The sequence below is a fragment of the Halichoerus grypus genome, chromosome 7 (assembly GCF_964656455.1).
Source record: "Halichoerus grypus chromosome 7, mHalGry1.hap1.1, whole genome shotgun sequence".
Taxonomy (NCBI): domain Eukaryota; kingdom Metazoa; phylum Chordata; class Mammalia; order Carnivora; family Phocidae; genus Halichoerus; species Halichoerus grypus.
Genome location: NC_135718.1, coordinates 128862773 through 128888446, shown reverse-complemented (window position 1 = coordinate 128888446; position 25674 = coordinate 128862773). Strand labels below are relative to the sequence as shown.

The 25674-nt window shown below is 44.0% G+C and overlaps 2 protein-coding genes across 2 annotated transcripts; both read left to right on the top strand.

Moving 5' to 3' along the window:
* The first annotated feature begins 721 nt into the window (after positions 1-721).
* On the top strand, positions 722-3890 carry LOC118527639 (alpha-1,3-mannosyl-glycoprotein 4-beta-N-acetylglucosaminyltransferase-like protein MGAT4E). The gene is made up of 3 exons (XM_036079521.2): positions 722-829; positions 1808-1964; positions 2749-3890. The coding sequence occupies exons 1-3, from the start codon at positions 722-724 to the stop codon at positions 3888-3890; spliced, it is 1407 nt and encodes a 468-aa protein (XP_035935414.2).
* A 15199-nt stretch (positions 3891-19089) lies between these two features.
* Positions 19090-24475, top strand: CYB5R1 (cytochrome b5 reductase 1). The gene is made up of 9 exons (XM_036079607.2): positions 19090-19213; positions 19524-19673; positions 19778-19850; positions 20314-20420; positions 20655-20784; positions 21478-21561; positions 22685-22770; positions 23231-23330; positions 23679-24475. The coding sequence occupies exons 1-9, from the start codon at positions 19199-19201 to the stop codon at positions 23849-23851; spliced, it is 918 nt and encodes a 305-aa protein (XP_035935500.2). The 5' UTR covers positions 19090-19198; the 3' UTR covers positions 23852-24475.
* The last annotated feature ends 1199 nt before the right edge of the window (positions 24476-25674 follow it).

Genomic DNA, 25674 nt, shown 5'->3' with positions numbered 1-25674 from the left:
TCCGATAAACCCTCAAGCCACATCTTCTGTTAGACAGAAAGACTCCATGATGTAGCACTCCAAACATGGTAACGACTTTCACGTGGTTAGGAATCTCTTGTCACTTTTAGGTTTCCATCCTACTTACCAGTTCAGGATGGGGAGAGATATACTAACAAGAGCTTCCCTTAGTCTCTCTGACTTGATTCAAAACATCATAATCTGCCTAACATAATCCTGGGAAGAAGGATCAGACACAAAAGTAAATGGGGAACTAACAGACAAGATCCAATTTATGGGTCAATAACATCCAAGGAGGGACTTTGACTTGAATTTGGAGTTTAGGGAAGCATATGATTAATGTCTAACACTTGATTTCCTCTTCTTGGCAACACATCCTCTCTGGTTGGGTCTCTACTCCAAGAGTGGATAAACAAAAGAAGCTACTCCAATTTCACCTGGAAACCCAGACAGGAGGTGAAGAAGGTAGAAGTGGGAAAGAATCAAACTCTTTGGCCTTTGTCTCTCCTCAGATGGCTACAAGTAGGAAGGAGGGTTGAAGTGGGTGGGGAAAAGACGACTGACATGATTTGGCAATGGTGTCCAGGAGGAGGGAAGAGGGGAAAGAAGTGGGAGACTTCCAGGCAAGAGGAGGCCATCGCTATGCTTTTCTGAGCTGGAGGCACTCAGGATCTGTATCCTGCTCACATTTCTTTGCAGAGCTGCTCCAGGCTCCAGCACCATGCATCATTGCCTATGGAAATATATCATAGTTGCTGTGTCCTTAATCTTCCTGAACTTCTTCCTCCAAAAGAATAATGAAGAGCATCTTACATATAACTTATCATTGGTAAGTACCAGAGACAGAGATTGGACTGTTTGTCAATACTTCGGTGGGGGGGGGGGGGATTTTTTTCCAGTCATGCAAACACTCTAGTTATCACCGCAGAAGTTCTAAGAAGAGGGCACTTGAAGAATCAGGAGAGTGTCAGAGAAAAGGTTAATATTGAACCAGCCTTGAAAGATGTATAATATTTGAATAAAGGCAAGGAGGAAGAGAGGGCAGTTTTAGTGTAGAGAGAGTAATGCACAGACACTTCTAGAAAACCATGCTGACTGGCAGAACCTGCATGTGATGAGGACTGCCTGAGTGCTGGCCACTTCCCTCACCAGAGCCTGGCATGAGAGAGGTTAGTCATCCCATTTCTCATACAAAGGGACTGAGACACAGAGCCCTAAAATAACTTCTCCCACGTGCACAACATCTGCAAGTAAAGAAAACCAAATCCAATGCAGGGCATGCTCGGGTTTTGAGAGTCTATATTTTTCCTTAATGCCTCAGACCAGCTACAGCAAAGCATAAGTGGATGTGGGGAAGTGATTGAGAAACATGCATATAGTCCGAGTGGAATAAAAGAAAGGTGTTTAGAATTGAGGCACTGTGGGTGTCTTCCATGAGGACAGGACCAGGCACTGGTCTTCAGTACCTGCCACAGAATCCAGCACAGTCTAAGCTGAGTTAGATGACCTTGGCCAGCCTGATAATGGTAAGAGAAATTAGATGTGAGACATGGTGGGGCAAGCAAGTTCTACTCTACAGAAGCCTAGGAACTTCCTACAGGTATTCCTACTTTCTACCTGATTCCAGGGCCCACCACCTCTTCTGGAAAGTCCTGTGTGTTCTCATGATGAGGTGGGGACAGCAGTCATCTAAGTCCTGACACTTGGGCTCTCTGGTGACTAGATCCTGGGGCATGCCCCACCTGTCTTAAAGGGGGGATCTGCCCCTTACTTGTCTCCAGGCTGATGTTCATCATATCCTCAGCAGGAGGAAAAGAAGAAAATACTGTGGCAGTTCAATCAGAAGCAAATCAGCTCTGAACGTAAGAACCATCTGGCGACCTTCAAGGACATGCAGAAACCCTCCCCTTTACTCCAACGGGCCAACTACAAATTCCTGGCTGGATCCCCTCCCCAGGAAAAGAGTGAGTATAGGGGAGGGAGTGGTCAGACTGGGAGGAGGTCAGACAAGGTATTCCAACAAGAAAAAGGAGGATGGGTAAAAAGGGAACATGAGCTGGCATCTGGGGAGGAAAGCAGGATGCTCTGAGGGAGGGCCATGCTATGAAATTTGGTACAGGTTATAATCCTGAGTGTACTTTCTTCCCACTGGCCACCCCCTTGAATGACTAACAAGATGAGAAGTCCACAGTGACCTGTTAAGGAGCCATCCCATAGTGAAGCTCATTCATGTCCCCCACCCCACGGGCTGGGGGGAAGACAGAACGGGAGAGGAGGAGAGGAGAGGAGAGCTATGGTAAAAAGCACTGGGTAGAGGAAGAAAAGGGTGGCTGGATGTTGACTAGCTGTACACTAGACTGCCAGAAGCCTTGGGTTTATGTAGGTCCCTGGAGATCCTCTAATCCAGGTCTGGTTGATCCACAGTAGCTGAGATAACTCTGAGGTCAAGACCTGGTTAACTGGCCAAGCCAAGAAATTTACCTTTAGTACATGGCAGCCTCCCTCATCAGAGGGAGACTTGTTCTTCATAAAGTTTCCGCCAATAGCCGTTTAAAGGTGTGATAAAATAAAACCACTTCACAACTTCTAACCAGAGATTAACCTCATATCTGGACCACACTCTTCCAAGGAAAGGAAATGTGAATTTATCACAGGTATGGCATTAAGGGGAAGACGTGAGAGGAGAGACCTGGGAATTCTTCCCCATCTGTAAGTGGTAAAGGCTCCCTTATCTCCCTCCACCCCTAGAGCTGCTGACGGTGGGGATTTCCTCAGAGCAGCACCCTCATGGGAGCTACCTCTTGGACACCTTGCAGTCCCTTTTCCAAGCTTCTTCAGAACCTGAGCTGAGTTGTATCATAGTGTTGGTCCACCTGTCAGATCCCGATCCCGAAGGGCTCAGCCAAACAGTTGCCAATATTTCAAGCCTCTTCAAACCACACATTGAGGCCCAGAAGCTGCTCGTGATCCATGGTGGTCTCAGTGACTCTCCTCTCCCAGGAGATCTGAATAACGTTAGTCACACCTCACCCTGTGAAGCACATTATTCCAGGCAGAAAGTCAATTATGCCCTCCTCATGAACTTTGCTCTCAACCTTTCTGAATACTTTCTGATGATAGAAGATTATGTTCATTGCACCCCCAAATTTATTTCTACCATCTATTGGGTATTATCAGCCTGGAAAGAACTACCTTGGGTGATCCTAGAGTTCTCCAGCCTGAGCCTCTCTGGGAAAGTTTTCCACAACAGTGACCTCTCCCGCCTGACCTCTTTCTTTCTCCTTTTCCATGAGAACGTTCCCATTCATTTGTTTCTCTCTGAATTCCGTCTACTCTTGGCCCAAAATGTTCCAATTCGTTTCAGTCCCTCGGTCTTCTACCACATGGGCAATTATTCTCTGTTTGAGGACACCTGCTTTCTTGTGGAGAAGGAAGAGGTCTTTGATGAACCAGACAACCCTGTTGCCAACGTCCTCACTGACATGATGGCAGAACTGAATATTATTCCACAGTACGCTTATATTCTGAACAAGGAGAGCTACTCTGTCCTCAATCCTATAGAAGGCAACTACCTGACAGTGATTTTGGAGAAGCCACAAAAAGTCATCCGGATAGAGGTGCTGACAGGTTCTGACAAACAAGGGCTGTACTGGCTACAGCAGGGACAAGTGGAACTTGGCTATGATCCCTTGGACGATTCCAGAGGCTGCACCCGCTATACCCTACTAGGTCCACTGGTGGAAGGACATTTGGACCAGAGGGTATTTTATGAAGAAGATTCTGTGGAGGAGTTGAGTTGTATACGATTGATTGTGCTAGCATCTCAAAAGTCTTGGCTCCTGATCAGGCAGATCAGAGTCTGGACTCAGAATGAGGAAGAGGAGAGTTAGCACAATGGGAACACTGGAAGGGTGGGGCTTGAGAATGGAATCCACATGGCTGACCAGAAATAAAGCTAAAATCGATCAAAGCCTGCTCATTCTGAGTAGGGTAACCGTGTAATTTATTATCCAAACTGGGACACTTTGAGAATGAAAGGAAGCACTATTAAAAATGACACTAGAACAACAGGTGGAAAGCAAGACTGCCCCAGATAAGCTGAGATGTGTGGTCATCCTAATTCTGATTTTTCTAGGTTACTCAAGATAGATAACACAGTCTGATGAGGGGCAGAGACAAGACAATGTCCTCTGGATTCCAAGGACCAGAAAGAGGGAAGGAGTCACCATGAACTGCCTGGGTTCTTATCAGCAAACAAGTATAACATCCCAAGATCTTTCCATGAAGGAGTTATTGCCCTATCTAGAGTTATAGCAGTCTTTATACTGGTGGAACTATGATCATGGTGGAACTGACTTCAGATCAGATCTATACACCTGTCCTGGTCTGTTTGGGCTGCTGTAACAGAATTCCATAGATTGGGCGGCTTATAAACAAGAATTTATTTCTCACAGTTTTGGAGGCTGGGAAGTCCAAGGTGCTCACAGATTTTTTTTTTTTTTTTAAGATTTTATTTATTCACAGTGAGAGAGGGAACACAAGCACAGGGAGTGGGAGAGGGAGAAGCAGGCTTCCTGCTGAGCAGGGAGCCCGATGCGGAGCTTGATCCCAGGACCCCGGGATCATGACCTGAGCCTAAGGCAGATGCTTAACCAACTGAACCACCCAGGTGCCCCGAAATGTTTCCTGAATTTAAAAGGAAAAAAATATTTGAGTCTAACCAGTTGCCTCTCACTAGAATATTTATTCTTCCATTTCTTTTTTTTAAGATTTTATTTATTTATTTGAGGGAGAGAGAACACGAGTGAGGGGAGAGGCAGAGGGGCAAAGAGAGAAAGAATCCCAAGCAGACTCCCCACTGAGCGTGGAGCCTGACATGGGGCTCGATCCCACAATCCTGAGATCATGACCTGAGCCGAAACCAAGAGTCAGACACTTAACTGAGTCACCAAGACGCCCCTATTCTCCCATTTCATTAGAAACAATTACATCATGGGAAACCATGTACACACCTAAAAAAGAACAAAATTCCCATGTTCCTTACAATTTGGTTGACCAATAAAATGAAAGTAAAATCTTGGGGTGAGATTTCCATTAAAAATTTCCGATAGAGGTTTAGTCAGCTGGCAGAAACCTTTTTTCGCATTGACCTAATAATTCTTTATCTTGTTACTTTGCTATTGCTTTCAATCAGTCGCTATTTATATTTTGTTCAGCTTTTCTAGTTGTCTTGCATAAGAAGGTTCAAATTACCTAAATTGCTATTGTAAAAAAAAAAACTTCTATGTATAACTTGAGAAGATCTTCAAGACACACCATTAAGTGAAAAAACCCCAGCTTCAATATAATATATACAAAATTATTCATTCATGCAAAAAAATTCCATGTATTTTACTCAGCATAATTACAAAAAGAAACTACAGAAGAATCTATTACTGGCAATTTGTCTATGAACACTATAAAAACTCTCCTGATTAAAACAACTAAATAAACTACACAAACTACTTAAAAACTGTTTTTAAGTATATCAAAGAAATGAAAAGAATCTAAGAAATACTCAGAGACCAAAAAGTTAAACAAAAATAAGAATCCAGATAGGTAAATAAGGACTTAAGCTGGCTTTTGCTCTGAGGGAATTAACTAAATATCAGTAACACTGAGCTCTATTTTTTAAATTTATTTTTTATTTAAATTCAATTAACTAACATACAGTGTACTATCAGTTTCAGAGGTAGAGTTCAGTGATTCATCAGTCTTATATAACACCGAGTGCTCATTACATCCGGTGCTCTCCATAATGTCCATCACTCAGTTGCCCCATCCCTTCACCCCTCTCCCCTCCAACAACCCTCAGTCTGTTTCCTATGAGCTCCATTTTGATAGCTGTGTGGTGGCATGAGACTAAAGAAAAGGTCAGGGATACCTAAGATTTCATGGATAATGGGAGGCCACCGTGTAAATCTGCAATACCTAGTGGCTGCATGCTCATCATAGAGAGCTGGAAAGAGACACCACCACAGAAGGGAACAGAAATAAAATTACCTGTCTCAGTCTGCACTATTAGACGGGAAAAATTTTTTCCCTGATATTCCTAAACACAAGTTGCCCATTATGGATTTGCTGTGATCCAAATTAACATTACCAAGTGCTCCCAAAAATCTCCAGCCAAGATTATATTTTAAATTAGTCACAGTTCAAGTCGGTAGTGCCTCCCAAGATTCTGGGAAAAGGCAAATTTAAATCTTTTGGAGGAATTTAGGACTTAGAGAATCCTCACAAAGTTCTACAAAACTTAAGCTCACAGTAAAAACTCACAAAACACACAAGGAAATATGGCACCATAATGAGAACCAGGAAAAAAAAGAAAACCATAATCAGAGCTGAAAAGACTTCAAATATTGAAAATATCAGACCCAGAAAAAAATAACTTTTAATATATTTTTAAAAACGGAAGTTAAGATTGAAAATGTGAGTAAAGAGGGGCGCCTGGGTGGCTCGGTCAGTTAAGCGGCTGCCTTCACCTCGGGTCATGATCCCAGGGTCCTGGGATGGAGCCCCACATCAGGCTCCCTGCTCGGCGGGAAGCCTGCTTCTCCCTCCCCCACTCCCCCTGCTTGTGTTCCCTCTCTCGCTGTGTCTCTCTCTGTCAAATAAATAAAACCTTTAAAAAAAAAAAAAAAGAAAAAAGAAAATGTGAGTAAAGAATAAATAACTAGAAAAAGGGCTGAGAATATTTGAAATAGAGAACTTTTTAAAAAAATTTTATTTATTTAAGTAATCTCTACACTCTACTGGGACTCAAACTCACAACGCAGAGATCAAGAGTCACATGCTCTACTGACTGAACCAGCCAGGTACTTCTGAAATATAGAACTTCTGAAGATAGGAAAAAGTAAGAATTGAAATTTAAAACCCAGTGGATAAGTTGAAAATCTGATTAAAGTCAATCAAATAGAAAATTAGTGAACTAAAAGATAGAATTAAAGATATTATCCATAATGCAGCACAGGATAAAAAGATGGGGGAAAATATGAGAGAAGATTTAAGAGATTTAGAAGACTGTAAATGACAATCATAATTCCAATCTTGGTTCAAAATAAAGAGAAGTTAGAGAATGAATTTTATCTTATATAGCTATTGTATGTATGTGCACACACATTTATAGAGAGGGGAGTGTTAATTAGAATTATAGTATTCTACGGTTCTAGTTCAATGGAAGAGTAAATATACTAACTTTAAATATTAAGTAAAAACATTCATGTTAAATTTTTAGAATAACTCTAAAGGCTAGAAATAGTATTTCATGCCAAAACCAGAGAGAAAAGGAAATGTAATGAGGAAAAAAAAAAAAAAACTCAACCAATTCTCCCAGAAGACAAGAATAGAAGGAGAAGAAAGAAAAACAGAAGGTACCTGATAATAGTGTAAATAAATTCATAAATATAAATATTATCTGATAAATGAAAATGAACTAAATGCATTAGCTAAAAAAGATTTTCTTACTTGGTTGGAAAAAAATACAACTTTTTCTATTTATAAGGACTGAAACTTAATAACACATAAAAGTTGGAAATGACAGCATGGAAAAAGATATTACTGGCTAATACAATCAAAAATTAAATTACATTGAACAAGACTTTAAGGCAAAAAAAAAAAAAAAAAAGGCATTACCAGAGGAAAAGAAGATCAAGACATATCTCAGGGATAGCTTGATAAAAAAAATGCAGCTTACCATGGGCGCCTGGGTGGCTCAGTCGTTAAGCATCTGCCTTCAGCTCAGGTCGTGATCCCAGGGTCTTGGGATCAAGTCCACATTGGGCTCACTGCTCCGCAGGAAGCCTGCTTCTCCCTCCCCCACTCCCCCTGCTTGTGTTCCCTCTCTCTCTGTCTCTCTCTCTGTTGAAAAATAAATAAAATCTTTTAAAAAAAAAAATGCAGCTTACCAGATGTCCATCACAGATGAATGGATAAAGAAGATGTGGTATATATATACAATGGAATATTACACAACCATCAAAAAATGTAATCTTACCATTTGCAACAATGTAGATGGAACTAGAGGGTATTTTGTTAAGCAAAATAAGTCATTCAGAGAAAGACAATTATATATCTTACTGATTTGTGGAATTTAAGAAACAAGGCAGAGGATCATAGGAGAAGAGAGGGAAAAATGAAACAAGATGAAACCAGAGAAGGAGACAAACCATAGGAGACTCTTAATCATAGGAAACAAACTGAGGGTTGCTGGAAGGGAGGGGAGTGGGGGATGGGGTAACTGGGTGATGGACATTGGGGAGGGTATGTGTTGTAATGAGCACTGGGTATTATATGAGACTGATGAATCACAGACCTGTACCCCTGAAACAAATAAAACGTTATATGTTAATTAATTGAATTTAAATTTAAAAATATATATATACTTTAAGCAACTAAAAAAGAGAACACAACTGACAAAATTGGAATATAAATGCTGTAGAGATTAAAAAAAAAAAGATGCAGCTCACCAGGGAAGTAGAACAATGTAAATAACTAAAGACTTTACCTCGGAGAGACAGTTATTATTGACAAAATCCCCAAGGAGAAATGGATAAATTCACCATCATTGTGGGAGATTTTAACTCCTATCTTAGTAACTGATAGATCCAAAAATTTTAATTAATAAGGTTTGAATATAGGGGCGCCTGGGTGGCTCAGTCGTTAAGCGTCTGCCTTCGGCTCAGGTCATGATCCCAGGGTCCTGGGATCGAGCCCCGCATCGGGCTCCCTGCTCAGCGGGAAGCCTGCTTCTCCCTCTCCCACTCCCCCTGCTTGTGTTCCCTCTCTCACTATGTCTCTCTGTCAAATAAATAAATAAAATCTTTAAAAAAAAAAAAAAATAAGGTTTGAATATAATCAACAAGCTTGATTCAATGGACATATATAGAATATTGCATCCTTTATACTTTTTAAAAGGGTATACATGGAACAGTTATGAAAATTGACCATGTAGCATCTCAACAAATTTCCAAGAATTGAAGTGACACAGAGTTCACTGACAACAACACAATTAGGATCTAATCTCTCTGGTTTCTAAATTAATGACAAAAATATTTTTAAATTCACATTTTAGGAAATAAACACACATATTTCTAAATAACTCAAAAGCTAAAGAAAAATCACATAGAAATTAGAAAATATTTAGAACTGAGTCATAATGGAATTACTAATATGAAAACTTAGGTCATGAAGTTAATTCTGTTCTTGAAAGAAATTTATCGCCTTAAATGAAAACAAGTAAGACTAGTAAATTAGAAAATAAGCAGTACTAAAAATCAACAAGTTTAGCATCCATCATAAGAATTTAGTAAAACAGTAGAAACAAAAAACAATGAATGTATAGGGAAGGCAATATTCAGTATAGGAGCAAATATACCATCCAAGGAACTTGAAGAGAGTGAAAGGCGAGCTACAGAGTGGGAGAAGAGTATTGCAATACATGTAACAGACAAAGAATGTCTATCCAGAAATCTATAAAAATTGCTGCAAATCACTAAGAAAAAGACAGACAAGCCAATGGGCAAAAAACTTCAACAGGGAACTTCACAAAAGAGGAAGTGTTTCAAGAGGAGATCGTGTCATTTCTCCTCTAGGAACTGCAAGTAAAACTTTAAATGGCTAAAATGTAAAAGACTGACGGTACCATGTGTTGGAAAGGATGTAGAGCAAGAGTGGGTAAACTGAGGCCCTTGAACCAAATACAGCCCATCAACTGTTTTTGCAAGTAACATTGTATTGGCAAACAGCCATCCTATACAGTACTCACTCCCCGAAATACCATTTCTGCCTTTAATCTTTGATGACCTACGCTGCTCAAAGGGGCATGAAGAACTCGGACTTGTTTCATACAGTTGTCCTTAGTAAAGACTGATCTAGGCACAGTACCACTCACAATGAGGAGGTAGTGGGCAGGAAAACAGAGGGTACTGAAACAACTGGGGGGGAAAAAAAGAAAGAAATGATCTCAGTCATTTCCAGAGCTCTTTCTGCACCCATGGAAGGCCTTCCCAAGAAAGATACACCATAAGCAGAGCAGATACAGAAACACAGACATAGCGTTCCCGGAGGACTGGGGACTGTTTTAAATAACAAAGAGTGACAAAGACCAGAACTAAGGCAAAGATAAAATGAGGTAAGAAACTAAGTGTTTGGTTTTGCTTCTTCAGTTCCATTCTACTCTCACTATAGAAGTACCTTCTTCCCAGCCTCCCTGCATTCCATGGTTCCCTGACTCTCTCTTTAACAGTGGTTCTCAATCAGGAGTGATTTTTGCCCCCCTCCCTGACCAGGGGAACTTTGGCAATGTCTGGAGATATTTCTGGTTGTCACAACTGGGGGATGCTCCTGGCATCTAGTACAAAGAGGCCAGGGGTGCTGCTAAACAAACTGCAACAGATCAAACAGCCCTGACAGCAAAGAATGATCCCACCCAAAATGTCGACAGTGCCCATGCTGAGAAACCAGCCTTCCAATGAATCAGCGGCAGCATACCTGACAGGACGACACCACTTTTATGTATTTTTTAAAAAGACCTATTTTTTTATTTTAGAAAGAGAGAGAGAACAAGAGGGAGGGACAGAGGGAGAGGGAGAGAGAATCTGAAGCAGACTCCTCACTGAGCGTGGAGCCCAACGCAGGGCTCCATCTCACTTGAGACCACGACCCTGAGATCACGACCTGAGCTGAAACCAAGAGTTAGACGCTTAACCAACTGCGCCACCCAGGCGCCCCAGGATGACACTGCTTTTAAACAATTTTTCAAAAGCACAAAGTGTCAAAATTATGCAAGGAGGAAATGGAATTATCACATAGCAGACAGATCAAAAAATTACTTTAGCCACAAAAGGCAAAACCACTAGCTCAGCTAGTAAGTCATAGCATGCATAAAATGTATCTAGAAAAATGTCTATAAAGAACAGAATTTCTTAGTGTGACGTTTTAAGGAATTTCTACTAGGATTTCTTTTAACTTCATGATTCTTTACATTTGAATTGTGGTGTTTTGTCAAATATGAGGTTTTACTTGGGATTTGTACTAGAAAGATGATCTGAATCCTCAAAGGGACTGTATCCATACTTTAAAAATCTATGAATTTCTCAAACCCTCTCCACTCGGGATTTTGCCTCTACCACTCAACCAAAACTGCCTTGTCAAGATTTCTAATGACCTCCTGGTTGCAAATTTTGAAATTTGTCAGCATATAAAACCAGGAGGTTTTCAAGGACTGAGTCCTGGATCATTTCAATATTAAGAGGCCGAGTAGATGAAGGGGAACCAGCAAAGGTGAGCGAGAAAGAGCAGACAGACATCGGAGGGAAAGCGAGTGTGACCTGACATAACTACTTTCAGCCCCTTTAACTGTTTCTTCCAGTGTTTATTTGCATCCATGTTTCCAAATAATACATTACCATTGTTTGATTAGCTTTATATACAATTCCGTGCCATGACAGTTAAGCTGTTAGCCCTTTTATGCTACTCCACAAATAGACACCTATCCTTCCATTCTTCCAATATAGTTTTCTCCAGGAATCACATTCTGATGCTTATGTGAAGTATTCATTGCTGAACAAGTCATTGGCAGGCAGTCCTCCAAGGCATTTCTATATATCTTGGGCTCTCTTTTCAAGGATGTTGATACAGCAAACAGCCTTAGAAGCTAGAACCAGTGTTGTCTGCCACAGCAGAGGGCAGGTTTGTTTTAAAAGACAGGAACTCTCTCTGGAGAGATTTAGAGACACAGTATTCCAGAGACACGGCAGAATAATAAGGTCTCCCTTCCCTCCTCAGAGAAGATGTTTCCTAAACCAGGATAATAAAGATAATGACTCCCTGAGGGGCGAAGGTGGGGTTTGCTAGCAGTCCCCTTATAAGACTGAGAGTTTCCACGGTCGCAGCATTTCTCAGCTGCGACACAGATCCACTGTTCTTCCCAGGAAGAACTTGGGGAGGGGAGCAAAGGGAATTACTGCATCATGGAGTCTGGACTCCCTGCTGTGTCATGGGTAATAACAGTTTCTTTGTTCCCTTAGCAACTGCATTTGTGGAAGTGTGGCAAGACAACCTAGCCGCTACACTGTGCTTAGGGATTGCTTGATCGTTTGATTTCACAGTAGCAATCTGTGATTGTATTTTCTTCCATGTATAATTTTTCCTTGGAGCTAGTGGTTATCTCTTTTATTATTTGCACTGTTGTAGGTACTCAGGATGTATCAGTAAGCAGACCAAGATAGTTACCCTTGTGGCGGCATATACTGAAGTGGGAGAGGCAACGACCAGAATAAATAAGTGTGAGGCAGAGAGATCGCCGCTGAGGTTTGAGTAAAGGAGTGACATGATCTGCCTGAAGTTAGGAAAGGATTACGCTGGCTGCTGTGTAGCGATTATAGAGAAACAAGGATGGAAACAGGGTTAATTGGGATGCTTCCACAGGCATCCAAGTGAGAGAAGGTGGGTTAGACCAGAGTGGTGGCAGTGGAGGTAGTGAGAAGTGGTCAGATTTTTTAATACATTTTGAAAATCGATCCAAGAGAATCTCCTGAATGATTGGTTGTAGGGTTTGAGAAAACAGTAAGAATAACTCCACAAAGTTTTTGACCAAATCACTAGAAAGATGGAGCTGCCTTCCACTGAAATAGGAAATAACTTTTTATGTCTTTTAAGGGAATTTGGTAATTTTCTCATCAGGGCCTTGCACCTCCTTCATTATATTTATTCCTACATAGTTTATATTTTCGGTTGATATTAATATATTAAACTATTACTATAATATTTATACTTTATAGTTGTCAATTATAATATAATGGACTTTTGAAAGATTTATTTATTTATTTATTTATTTGAGAGAGACAGCATGAGCAGGGGGAGGGGCAGAGGGAGAAGGAGACAAGCAGACTCCCCGCTGAGCGCGGAGCCCCATGTGGGGCTCAATCTCATGACCTATGAGATCATGACCTGAGCCAAAATCAAGAGTCCAGTGATTAACCTACTGAGCCAGCCAGGCGTCCCTGGAATTTTCAATATTTTAGTTTAATCTTGTATCCAGAAATCATCTTGAATTTTCTTGGTATTAATAATAGTGAGCTCATTGATTCTCTTGAATTCTCTATGCAGATGCACACTATCTGCCAATAATGACCATTTTGGCACATTCAGTTCTTATTCCTCACTTATTTTTCTTATCTTGTTGCATTGGCTGAAATAGAGATTGGCAAACTATGGCCTGCATGTCAAATATTTCCTACTACCTGTTTTTGTAAATAAAGTTTTAATGGAACACAGTCACTTTCATTCATTCATGTATTACCTGTGACTGCTTTCATGCTACAACAGCACAGTAGAATAATTGCAACACAAGCTATATGTCCTAAAATATTTATTATTCAACCCAAACAGAAAAAGTTTGCCACTGCCTGGGCTAGGATTTCCAATACCATATTAAATAATGGCAGTGGTTACAGAGAGTCTAGCTTTGTTCCTAATTAATGGAAATGTATCTAAAATATGATATTTGCAGTAGAATATTGATGTATAATCTTTATCAAGTTAAGGAAAAGTTCTCATCTATTCCTAGCTTCCTAAGAATTATGGGGTTGAATTTTATTTTTTTTTTTTAATTTTTTTATTGTTATGTTAATCCCCATACATTACATCATTAGTTTTAGATATAGTGTTCCATGATTCATTGTTTGTGCATAACACCCAGTGCTCCATGCAGAACGTGCCCTCCTCAATACCCATCACCAGGCTAACCCATCCTCCCACCCCCCTCCCCTCTAGAACCCTCAGTTTGTTTTTCAGAGTCCATTGTCTCTCATGGTTCTTCTCCCCCTCTGATTTCCCCCCCTTCATTCTTCCCCTCCTGCTACATTCTTCTTCTTCTTTTTTTCTTTCTTAACATATATTGCATTATTTGTTTCAGAGGTACAGATCTGAGATTCAACAGTCTTGCACAATTCACAGCGCTTACCAGAACACATACCCTCCCCAGTGTCCATCACCCATTCATGGGGTTGAATTTTATTAAATGTTTTTCAGCAACTAATGAGATGATCATGTGATCATTCTCCATGAATCTGTTAATGCTGAGAATTTTACATAGAGATTTCCTATCTTTACATTCCTGAGATAAATCCAACATGATTATGGTTTATTGGTTTGTTTGTTTTTTAATAATTGTTGGGGCACCTGTGTGGTTCAGTTGGTTAAGGGTCTGACTTCTGCTTGGGTCATGATCTCAGGGTCCCGGGATCAGGCCCCATGTTGGGCTCCCTGCTCAGTGGGGAGTCTGCTTGTCCCTCTCCCTCTGCCCCTCCCCCAGCTTGTGCTCTCTCTGTTTCTCTCTCAAATAAACAAATAAATCTTTAAAAAATAACAATAATAATTGTTGGAGGGGTACCTGGGTGGCCCAGTCAGTTAAGTGTCTGCCTCTTGGTTTCGGCACTGGTCATGATCTCAGGGTCGTGAGATCAGGCTCTGTGCTCAACATGGAGTCTGCCTGAGATTCTCTCTCCCTCTCCCTCTGCCCCTCCCACTTGTGCTCTCTCTCTCTCAAATAAATGAATAAATCTTTAAAATTAAAAAAAAATTATAATTGTTGGATAGGGTCGCCTGGGTGGCTCAGGCTCAGTCAGTTGAGCGTCGACTCTTGGTTTTAGCTCGGGTCATGATCTCAGGGTTGTGGGAGTGAGCCCCACATTGGCTCCCCACATGGGGCTCCACTCTCAGCACCGAGTCTGCTTGAGATTCTCTCCCTCTGCCTCTCCCCCTACTCACTCTCTCTCTCACTCTCTCTCTCTCAAATAAATTAATTAATTAATAATCGTTGGATATAATTTGCTAATATTTTATTAATTTTACACTTACATTCATAGAGATTGAACAAAAGTTTTCCTTTCTTGTGCTGTCTGTAATACCAGAACAGTGTATAACCCCTAAAATATTTAATGAACCCCTAATGTATGAAAGCACTTTGTGAAGTACTGGAAATATGTGGGTCCCTACCCCATGGAGCTGAAAATTTAGGCAGGAAACAGAAAATAACTGACTACAAAATGGATCAGACATAACCATTGTGGTAAGTGCTAAGAAAAAGTAGTACAGAGTCAAGATGTCTAAAGAGACTGGGTTATTGGGGATTGGAGTGGCTGAAAAAAAGTTTCCTCTAAAGAATAGATGCTTTAGGGGCACTTGGGTGGCTCAGTCAGTTAAGCGTCTGCCTTTGGCTCAGGTCATGATCTCAGGGTCCTGGGATCGAGTCCCACATCAGGCTCCCTGCTCAGTGAGAAGCCTGCTTCTCCCTCTGCCCCTCACCCCACTCGTGCTCTCTCTCTCAAATAAATGAATAAATAAAACCTTTTTTAAAAATAAAGAATAGATGCTTTAGTTCAGCTCTATATTAGTTTTCTATTGCTGCATGATAAATCACCACAAACAGTAGCTAAAAATAACACAAAGTTATAATCACACAGTTTCTGTGGGTCAAGAGTCCAAGCACAGGTTAGCTGGGTCCTATGGTCAGGATGAAAACAAGCTGTCAGCCAGAGCTACAATCTCACCTGAGGCTCGGTATCTTCTTCCAAGCTCATTCAGATTGTTGGCAGAATCGAGTCCGTCGTGACTATAAGATTGAAGTCCTAGTTTTCTTGCTGGCTGTCACCTGGGGGCTTGCTCTTAGCATCTCAAGGCAGCCCTCGGGTACCAGCTCCATGGCCCTCTCTCAACATGGCAGTTTTCTCTTTCAAATCTGGCAGGCGAACTCTCTGGGGTCTACCAAGACAAGTCATATATAAAGTAACCTAATCAATTGAGTGTGACTGTCCCATCATAGTCAAAAGTCTCACCCACACTCAAGGGCAGAACAGGGGGTAGGAATCTTGGGGGCCATCTGAGAATTGCACCTGCCACAATCTCTGAACAAGCTTGAAAAACCTAGTTGAAGGGTGGGTGGAAGGATGGGGGATAAATGTTCTAGGCAAAAGGAATGGTACTTGCAAAGACTATGAAGATCCTAGTAACATGATTGTTCAAGAAAATGAAAGGGGTGCCTGGGTGGCCCAGTTGGTTAAGCATCTGCCTTCAGCTCAGGTCATGATCTCAGGGTCCTGGGATCGAGCCCCGCATAAGGCTCTCTACTCAGCAAGGAGCCTGCTTCTCCCTCTCCTCCCCACTCGTGCTCTCTCTCACTATCTCTGTCTCTCTCTCTCAAATTAATAAAATCTTTAAAAAAAATAAAATAAAATGAAAGAGGGTGTGGCTAAAGGGGAGAAAGCAGATGGAGTCTGTCACCATGTGAGGAAGAACTAGAGAGGGGCTCTTCTTTTAGGGAATCTGGAGGTTATGCCTGATTGTTTTTATAAGAACAATGGGGAGCCAAGAATGGGGTTTTGGTTTTGTTTCTTTTTTAAAGATTGGAGCCCCCAGATTATTAATTCCTCTAAAGAGGGTCTGTGTCTTGTACAACTCTATATCTCCCAATGCCTAAAATAGTGCCTGAGACATGATCGGCACTCAGCAAGTGTGTTCTGTGATGGTTTTCCCATTTGTCAACTTTCTTTTTCTTGGATTCCCCCTGGTTTCATAATCCAGCTGCTCCTGCCTTTTGTTAGCACCTCTGTTGAAATCCATTCTCCTACCGCCTGACCTCAACCCCCACACTAAATGCTCATATTCACTTCTTTGATCTACACTCTAAAAGCAAGAGATGCACCCTCTACTATCCTGGACTATAGGTTTCCACCCAGACAGAGCTCCCTATCTGAGAAGGAGAAACAGAGCTCCCTGATAACAACTACCCACCTTCCTGCTAATCAGTAGGACCCCCTGGGAATTACTATGATTCACCCAGGAATATCTATAGACTTAGAGATTGCTGTGTTTTTTGGACACTGGGCCTCAAATACCTTCTACAAGCAACTTATTACAGTGGTTAGGAGTATAGCCTAGTTTTTTCAGTAAATAAATTTGTAAGGGAAAAAAAAGGCGAGAGATGGAGGGGAACTCTATACCTTTAAAAATACCTAAGAAACATAAACAAATCTCAGTATGTGGACCTTATTTGGATTCAAACAACACATTTTAAAAACGTAAACCAGACAGAGACAGTACAGGAAGTAGGAAACTTCAGAGCAATGTCTCTCATGAATATGGTTGTAAAAATTATCAACAAAATATTAATCAAATACAATAGTATATAAAAAGAACGATACACCAGAACCAAGTGGGGCTTATCCCAGGAAGGTAACACTGGCTCAATATTAACAATATTAACAACAAAAAAACCCAACGTAATCCACTATATTATAAAGCAAAGATGATCATATCAATTGATAGAATAAACATTTGGCAAAGTTCAGCATCCACACAAGATAAAAACTCTTAGAAAACTAGAAATAGAAGGGAGCTTCCTCAACCTGATAAAGGGCAGCTACAAAACAAACACCTACAGCTAACATCACACTTAATGGTGAAAGACTGAATGCTTTCTCCCTAAGATCAGGAACAAGGCAGTACTAGTACTGAAAGTACTAGTCTGTGCAATAAGGCAAGGAAAAGAAAAGGCATATAGGCCGGAAAGGAAGAAACAAAACTATCTATATTCACAGATGACATGATTGTCTGTATAGAAAATTCCAAGAAATCTACCAAAAACAAAACAAAACAAAACCCTTAGAACTAATGAATGAGTTTAGCAAGATCACAGAATACAAGGTCAACACATAGAAATCGATCTATTTCTATCTAATAATGTACAATTAGAAATCAAAATTTTAAGAAGCAATGGCATGTCAAAAACTAGTGATGTAATGTATGGTGATTAACATAATAAAATAAATAAATAAAATAAATATTTGTATATCCCCCCAAAAAAGAAGAAGCAATGGCATGTAAAATAGCACCCTTCTATTATGGCCTGAGTTGTGTCACCTGCCCCCTCAAAATTCATACACTGAAGTCCTAGCCTCTAGCCTCAGCATGTGACTGGAGATAGAGTCTTTAAAGAGGTCAGTAGGGTGGGCCCTAATCCAATATGACTAGTGGCTTTATAAAGAGAGGAGATTAGAAAACAAACACGCAGAGATAAGACCATGTGAAAATTCAAGAAGATGTGTATCTACCAGCCAAGGCAAGAGACCTCAGAAGAAACCAAGGGCAAATGTCAGTCTGGTTGGGAAACTGCGTATAAGAAAGAATGGCCATTTTGGCAAATGTGTAGCTCGGTGGCTCTCAGTGTCTATTTCTGACTCCCCTTGTCCCATTTTGTTCATTTGCTTGTCTCATTTTACCTGTTAGAGCTCAGATCTAAAACCCTATCAGTGCTATCTTCCGAGCCATTATAGTAGCTGAGATCATCTGTCAAGTATTTTGCTCTAACAGGTAGTACACTAGGCACATTACATATCTCATTTAAGCCTCACAACAAACCTGTGGAGTAGACAGATGACAGTATATACCCACTTATAGATGAAGAGTCACAGAGAAGTTAAGGTCACAGAGCCAGTCCGTGCTAGAGGCGAGATTCTTATTTAGTACAGTTGGCCTCCAAAGCCCAGGTCTTTGACCCTGAGGATAGGAGAACTCAGATGAGGACAAGAAGCTGGATTTGGACCCAAAGGAAGCTACTGAGTGGCCCCGATGGCCTGGCGCTTATAAGCAAAACCTTCATGTGGGACCAGGAAATGAAGTTGCCATGCCACACCGCTCATTCCTGAAGGAGCCTCCGCCAGACTGTTCAATTCTGTTGCAATTCATTCTGTCGGAAAACTAAGGTAATTTCAGCCTTTCCTGCTCAACTGTGGGCGCGTCTCTGGCTCAACGCCAGACAGCTTCCTGTTTAGCATTCGCAGGCTCAGATTCCCAGTCCCCACCCACCTTGGTGTCGTTCTACATTTGACGGGACTCCCAACTTGTTCGGGGTGAGCAGATCGAAGTGGCAGGGATGGAAGGCTAGGGAGTGGGTGGAGGAGGGGAGCTGCGGCCTTAAAAGATCTTGGATTAATCCAGGGGCTCCTGAGCCCCCTGGCCACCAGGTCTGGGACAAAGGGGTGGGGCGCAGAGCCGCTCCGCCCACCAGCCCCGCCCTCACCAGGCCCCGCCTCCTGCCCTCCCCGCGACGCATTGTGGGATCTGTCCGCCGGCCTGGCGGCGGAGGAAGAGGTGCGCGGTCATGGGCTTCCAGCCGGTGAGACCCTTGCTCTGTGCCCTGCACCAGGGGACTACGTCCCATCTGGCTCTGGACACTCCGCTCCGGACCAGGGGCTCTCGCCGCCGACCCCGCCCCGTAGGGCGCTGCACCTGCCCTGGATGCCGGGGTCCCGGTACCGCACAGTGGGGCTTGGGACCCTGCTCAGGTTACCCTTCTGGCCCTGACAGGCTCTCGCGCTGGAGCTCGGGGTCGCCATCCCTGGGGCGGCTGGTCGTACGGGACAGTCACCACCCCCTCCCCGGGCTCTTCCCCAGCATGATGGTCACGCTGCCTCCTCTACCCACAGAGCCCAGTCCTTCTGGCCTCCCTGGGGGTGGGGCTGCTGACTCTGCTCGGCCTGGCTCTGGGCTCCTACTTGATTCGGAGGTCCCGCCGGCCAAAGGTCACTCTCCTGGACCCCAATGAGAAGTACCTGCTGCGACTGCTAGACAAGACGGTAAGTTGTGGAGGAAGGACCTGGGTAGAGGGGGGACCATCCACCCAAGGGACTTTGCAGCACCAGACTTGCCTGGTGAAACGTGTGTGTCATCCATCCTCCAGACTGTGAGCCACAACACCAAGAGGTTCCGCTTTGCCCTGCCCACCGCCCACCACATTCTGGGGCTGCCTGTGGGTAAGGAAAGTGTGCAGTGGGCTCCTTTCCCGGGTATCCGAAGAGGGTGATTCCCCTCCCTACCCAGCTCTGGATCCATGAGGTACCACTGACCCCCGGACCACTCCAGGGTGTGGCTTCTGTGCCCCCAGACATCCTTCACACTCACCGGTTCTTCCTCCTCCCTGCAGGATTTGCTTATACCTCCCCCCAAGCAAACACTAATTTTGTTCTCATTGGCGGACCCTCAGATCACCTGCCACTGCTAAGGTCCTGGTAGTAATTGATGAGTTTCTCCAATGGGGGGCTTATGAAGGATATAACTGGTGGCCCAAAGGGGTCCTCCCTGCCTGGTAGCTCACTGGAACCATGCTAGGAAGCAAGACATCCTTGTTCTCTCAAAATTCCTTGAGTATTTCGAAAGGTAACAGGAACGCCGCTTGTCCACAAGCAGCCCTTATGTAGCTTTCCACGTGGTCCCCAGGCAAACATGTCTACCTCTCTGCCCGGATCGATGGCAGCCTGGTCATCAGGCCATACACTCCTGTCACCAGTGATGAGGACCAAGGCTACGTGGATCTTGTCATCAAGGTAAGGGGGTAGGAAGGTGCCCCAGGAGCTCCTTATCCTTCTCTTTCTGGGATTTGTAAACTTCCAAGAATTGTTTGATAGCAGGAGACACGTGTCCTTTGGGCATATGAAGAAAGAACTTGGAATGGGGATGATGGCACGTGCGTAATTCCTGCCCCAGCTTCAGGGAGGACCGTTCAGCAGGTGGCTCAGAAGTTAGTGACATTCCAAATGAAGTATGTTCTGTTCTACCAGGTCTACCTGAAGGGTGTGCACCCCAAATTTCCTGAGGGAGGGAAGATGTCTCAGTACCTGAATAGCCTGAAGGTTGGGGATGTGGTGGAGTTTCGAGGGCCCAGCGGGTTGCTCACTTACACCGGGAAAGGTAATGGCCTCTCTCCTCCCTAAGCCTTCTTCAGTGCCCATGGTCATCTTGGCCCAGTGTGGCCATGCACATGCCTGTATGTGTGCACATGGGGAAGGCCCAGAGCTGCCCTTCCTTTAAACATAGCACTGATATGATAGAGAGGCATATTTCTCAGCTCCATTTGCCACAGGGGTCAGTTCCCTATCCACTAGAATTCACCAGCCATGACTGCTGTGGACATGCCTAAAGCAAACCCATGTCTCTGTTTCCCTCCCTCTGAGATTCGCTTCTCTGGCTGAGCGGTTCAAATAGCCAGAGATAGCTTTCTTTCATCCCTGCCCATGGGAACAGCTGCGTGCATTAGCAAGCCTCCAGAGCTGCTCTGTGCCACTTGGGAAAACAGATTCACGCCTGGCTCCATGCCTGTTGCCCTCACCAGGGAGTGACCCTCTGCCAGAGGCAGCTAATGACTCACTGTGTAGCCCTAAACTGACTGGTACTTAATAATATGGGACAGATAGTCCTGGCCCCATTGTCCCTCAAGTGTATTATTGTCAGGGCTGCTCAACTCAAACCTCCACCCAAGCTCCGGGATCCGATTGCATAGCAGCTGCCAAACTGGCCTGGGACACATTTTCAGTTCTGTATTTGTTTTCTTATTTCCTGGTGTTGACTTTTTTCTTCCACCCCTCTCTTCACTTGACTTTTCAGGGAATTTTAGCATTCAGCCCAACAAAAAGTCTCTACCAGAACCCCAAGTGGCGAAGAAACTAGGGATGATTGCCGGCGGAACAGGTGTATATCACTTGAGGGGCCATCCTCTCCCACCATTGTTGATTGTTGCCATGAAAACACCCAAGTGACTCTCAGAAGGTTTGGTAATCATAGCCAAGCTGTTAATCAGTGGATTCCTGGCAATGCCTAGAACTCTCTAGTATCTGAAAAACAAATCATAATCAGGTAGAAAGAAAAAAAAAATTTTTTTTTAACTAATAGAATGAGAGAAATCAATCATGTGGGCTCTCCCAAGACCTCCGGTTGAATGAATCTAATAATCTTTAGGTGAGAATAGAGAAGCAGCTAGAAATAGGGGAGTCGAGAAGGAAGAAAATGAACAAACATTGGATGTTTCTGTATTAGACACGATGCTAGTCACTTTATATGCATGCATATCTATGAAGTAGGTATTAGTCTTCCCCTTTTACAGATGAAAACAGTGGAGGTTCAGAGAGGTCGAATGGTCTCCACAGGGTTAAATAGTAATGGCTAGAGACAGGATTAGTATCTAGCTCTGTCCAGCTCCAAAGCACATGCTCTCAACCCACAAGTCCAGTGTTACTGAACCTTCATCATTGAATCACTAGGTACTCATCTGTGACATTTGAGTCCTAGCCTCCAATAGACTTTCAGAGGAAGAGTCTGAGATTGGTTCCTTAGAAGGATTTCGACAGTATGATCTTATGTGAATAGTGAGCATGACCACAATTCGCCTGCCAGATACGAAGTGGAGTGTGGGATCAAGGGCATCTCTGTCCCGGAATGTCAGTGCTGCACACAGGAGGACAGAGGATTAGGGTACTAAAGGAAGGTGGAGCGGAGTGGTAAAGGTGTAGAATGAAGATGACAGGTTGGGGCGCCTGGGTGGCTCAGTCGTTAAGCGTCTGCCTTCGGCTCAGGTCATGATCCCGGGGTCCCGGGATCGAGTCCCACATCGGGCTCCCTGCTCAGCGGGAAGCCTGCTTCTCCCTCTCCCACTCCCTCTGCTTGTGTTCCTGCTCTCGCTGTGTCTCTCTCTGTCAAATAAATAAAATCTTAAAAAAAAAAAAAAAAAAAAAAGATGACAGGTTGATCAGCTAAGGCGCGAGGACAGGGGAGGGGCTGCGGCCATCCTATCTCATCGTGAGCTGTCTGTTTGCAGGAATCACCCCGATGCTACAGCTGATCCGGGCCATCCTGAAAGACCCTGAAGATCCAACCCAGTGCTCCCTGCTTTTTGCCAACCAGGTTGGTTTACTTTTGTCAGGCCTCGGTCTTCAAAGTTGTGGAGGCTGAGAGGTGTGGCCCCAGCAGGCACGGCCGGTCCAGTGCCCGTTGTGGCCTCTGCCCAAGGTCCCCCCCTGCAAGGGAGAGGACCTCTCCTGCCACAAGGAGGACAGAGCATTGAGCCAAATCCTTCCCTGGCCCCCCAAGGGAAAATGAAAAGAAAACATGTAAGGAACCTAGTTCTAAGTGTAGAAAGCTGCTCCTTGGATTTCCTTTGTTAAATATTCCATCTTTATTCCCTCATACTGTGTAAATAAGGGCTACTCCCCTCTCCTTCCCCTCATGCTATCTCTCTAAACGTCTTGCTTCTTCGCTAGAACTTTAGCTTTCTATTTCCATCCTGGTTGGAAAGTCATTATAGCAGAGAACTTCTTTTACGCGTGCCTGAGGAGGTTCCTAAAGACTTGGCTTCCGCTTTCAGACTGAAAAGGACATAATCTTGCGGGAGGACCTGGAGGAGCTGCAGGCCCGATATCCCAATCGCTTTAAACTTTGGTTCACTCTGGATCACCCCCCAGAAGGTACCCGCCCCATTTCTGGACATCCGCAAATCAGGGCCTTCTCCCTGGTGGGGGGGGGGGGTTCTGATCTCGGTGAAACCAACCCTCCAGCACAGCCAAACTCAAAAGTGTGAGTGCACAGACTTAGTGCCTCTCCTGGGCCCCTTCCTTCGGGTTCCTGTTTTCATTGGGCGGGGAGGGATGGCTGTGAACCTGGAGCAGGCTGAGGATACCCACCCAGCTACTGTTACAACTTGATCCCTTCTCAAGAGGCTTTACCCAGGACTCACCCCTCCCCACCTTATGGTACCCGACCCCTTGCCAGCATGAGTCTGGAGTGTCTGGTCTCTCCTCTCCTCTGTACTTCAGGTTGGGCCTACAGCAAGGGCTTTGTGACAGCCGACATGATCCGGGAGCACCTGCCCGCCCCAGGGGACGACGCACTGCTGCTGCTCTGTGGACCACCCCCGATGGTGCAGCTGGCCTGCCATCCCAACCTGGACAAACTGGGCTACTCACAAAAGATGCGATTCACCTACTGAGCATCCTGCTCCATGGTCCTGTTTCCTGGTCCTGTTCCCTGCAATTGTCCTCAGTCAGTACTCAAACGCTATAAGCCCTAGATTCCTTTCCTGACAGTATCAGCCTTCTTGTCTTACTCTGGAGCCGAAATCTGGATGATACCTGCAGGAACAGCATCCTTGTAGCCATGGAAGAGGGCCAGGGCTGAGTAGTTCCCGGCAGGGGCCCCCCAGATCTCCATGTGATAGAAGGTCCAGGTCAGGCCTGTGGAGCACTGTCTTCCACGGGTCAGAAAGAAGGAAGCGTGTACATTTGTCCCGACACTAGCTAGTTCCTTGATAGCATCACACTGGGTGCCTGTGATGAAAGGAACAACCTGTGTCATGGGTTTTACTTAATATTTGGTGCTTACCTCAAGCAGATTCTGCACGTGTGAGCGCAAGTTGAGCGGCCTTACAGATGTCTCGTAGAGATTGCCGGAAAGGAGAAAAGGATTTCTTTAGACCTCAGAGAAGGGAATCTGTCTCTCCCTGCCCCAGCCCCGGTTGGAAGGAGATGGCCACCCACAATCTAAGACAGCTGCTTGTGGCAGAAACCTCTGGCTGTGCAAATAAACGGGGCTCAGGCCCCTGGGTTATACCTAACGGGTTGTTGTGTTTGTTTCTAAGGCTTTTCGCACCTGGGAATCCTGGGAGGAAGCATTTCCCAGCACAGAATTTCTCCCAGGCCTTCCAGAGAACCTTTGAGCGCTAGGGCCATGTGCTGAAATACGACCTGCCGCCAAACTCAGGGATCACTTAACAGCTGCCTCAGCAGAGCCAGAAGCTCAACTTCTCCCCGGAGGCTTTTAAGGGTGGGGGAGAACACAAGTTGGAGGGGATGCTTTTTGAACCCAGGTATGATCACAGTGGTCCCTTGGTTTGGCCACTCTTTCCCTGCCATCTCTTGGCCCCTCCTTCACCATGCTTCTACTTCAGGGTACCTGGCAAACCAACTAAAGTATTGTCTTTCTGTCTGGAAGAGAAACTTTCTCCTTTAAATAGTAACCTGATATCACCACCAGCCCCAGCCAGACTTGTTGGTGCCTGGAGAGAGTTGGCCTCCCCCAGGCCCATCTATCCTGACTGCCCTTCACCTCTGCTATGATAATTCACCCCCTTCTCCCAGGGTCGGACTAGGGCAGCTTCCTCAGATCTTCTTTGCTAGTCCCATTGGGACAGAACAGTGAATCAATCGTAGGAGGAAGGTCAACATTGCTACCCTGCATGGAACTATGTGTTGCTTTCCCTGGGGCCCCACAAGAAAGGCTTGTGGGGCCTGCAGAATTCACCCCTCCATACAGCGGAGTCATCAATAAATACTGTTACTAGTATTTCATCAAACATTTCTCGATCAGCTAGTATGTGTATGCCACTGTGCTCTGTGAGACACACTTGGCCATCTCACCTCCAAAAAGAAAGATCTTGCATTGGATTGTTAGGCTCAAATAGTGAAGCAGCCCAACAAAGAGAATGTCCCACGCAAGAGCTCACTGTTCCTTGTCTTACATGGGTTTCTGCCTCATTCACTCAACATACAAACATTTATTAAGGACCTGCCACCTGCCAAGCACTGCTAGTTCCCAAGGATACGATTCTGACCAACACTGGTCTTAAACTGCCCCCCCCCAAAGAACTTGGTCTAGAGTAAGATAGACAAATAATAAACAATTACAACACAGTGTACAGTGTGATTAATAGTATAGTGGAGATACAAGGTACAGATGGGAAGAGTTTGGAAAAGATTCAGAGTAGGAGAAAGAGAATAACATTTTTGAGTTAGCCATGTAATAGGTGCTGTGCTA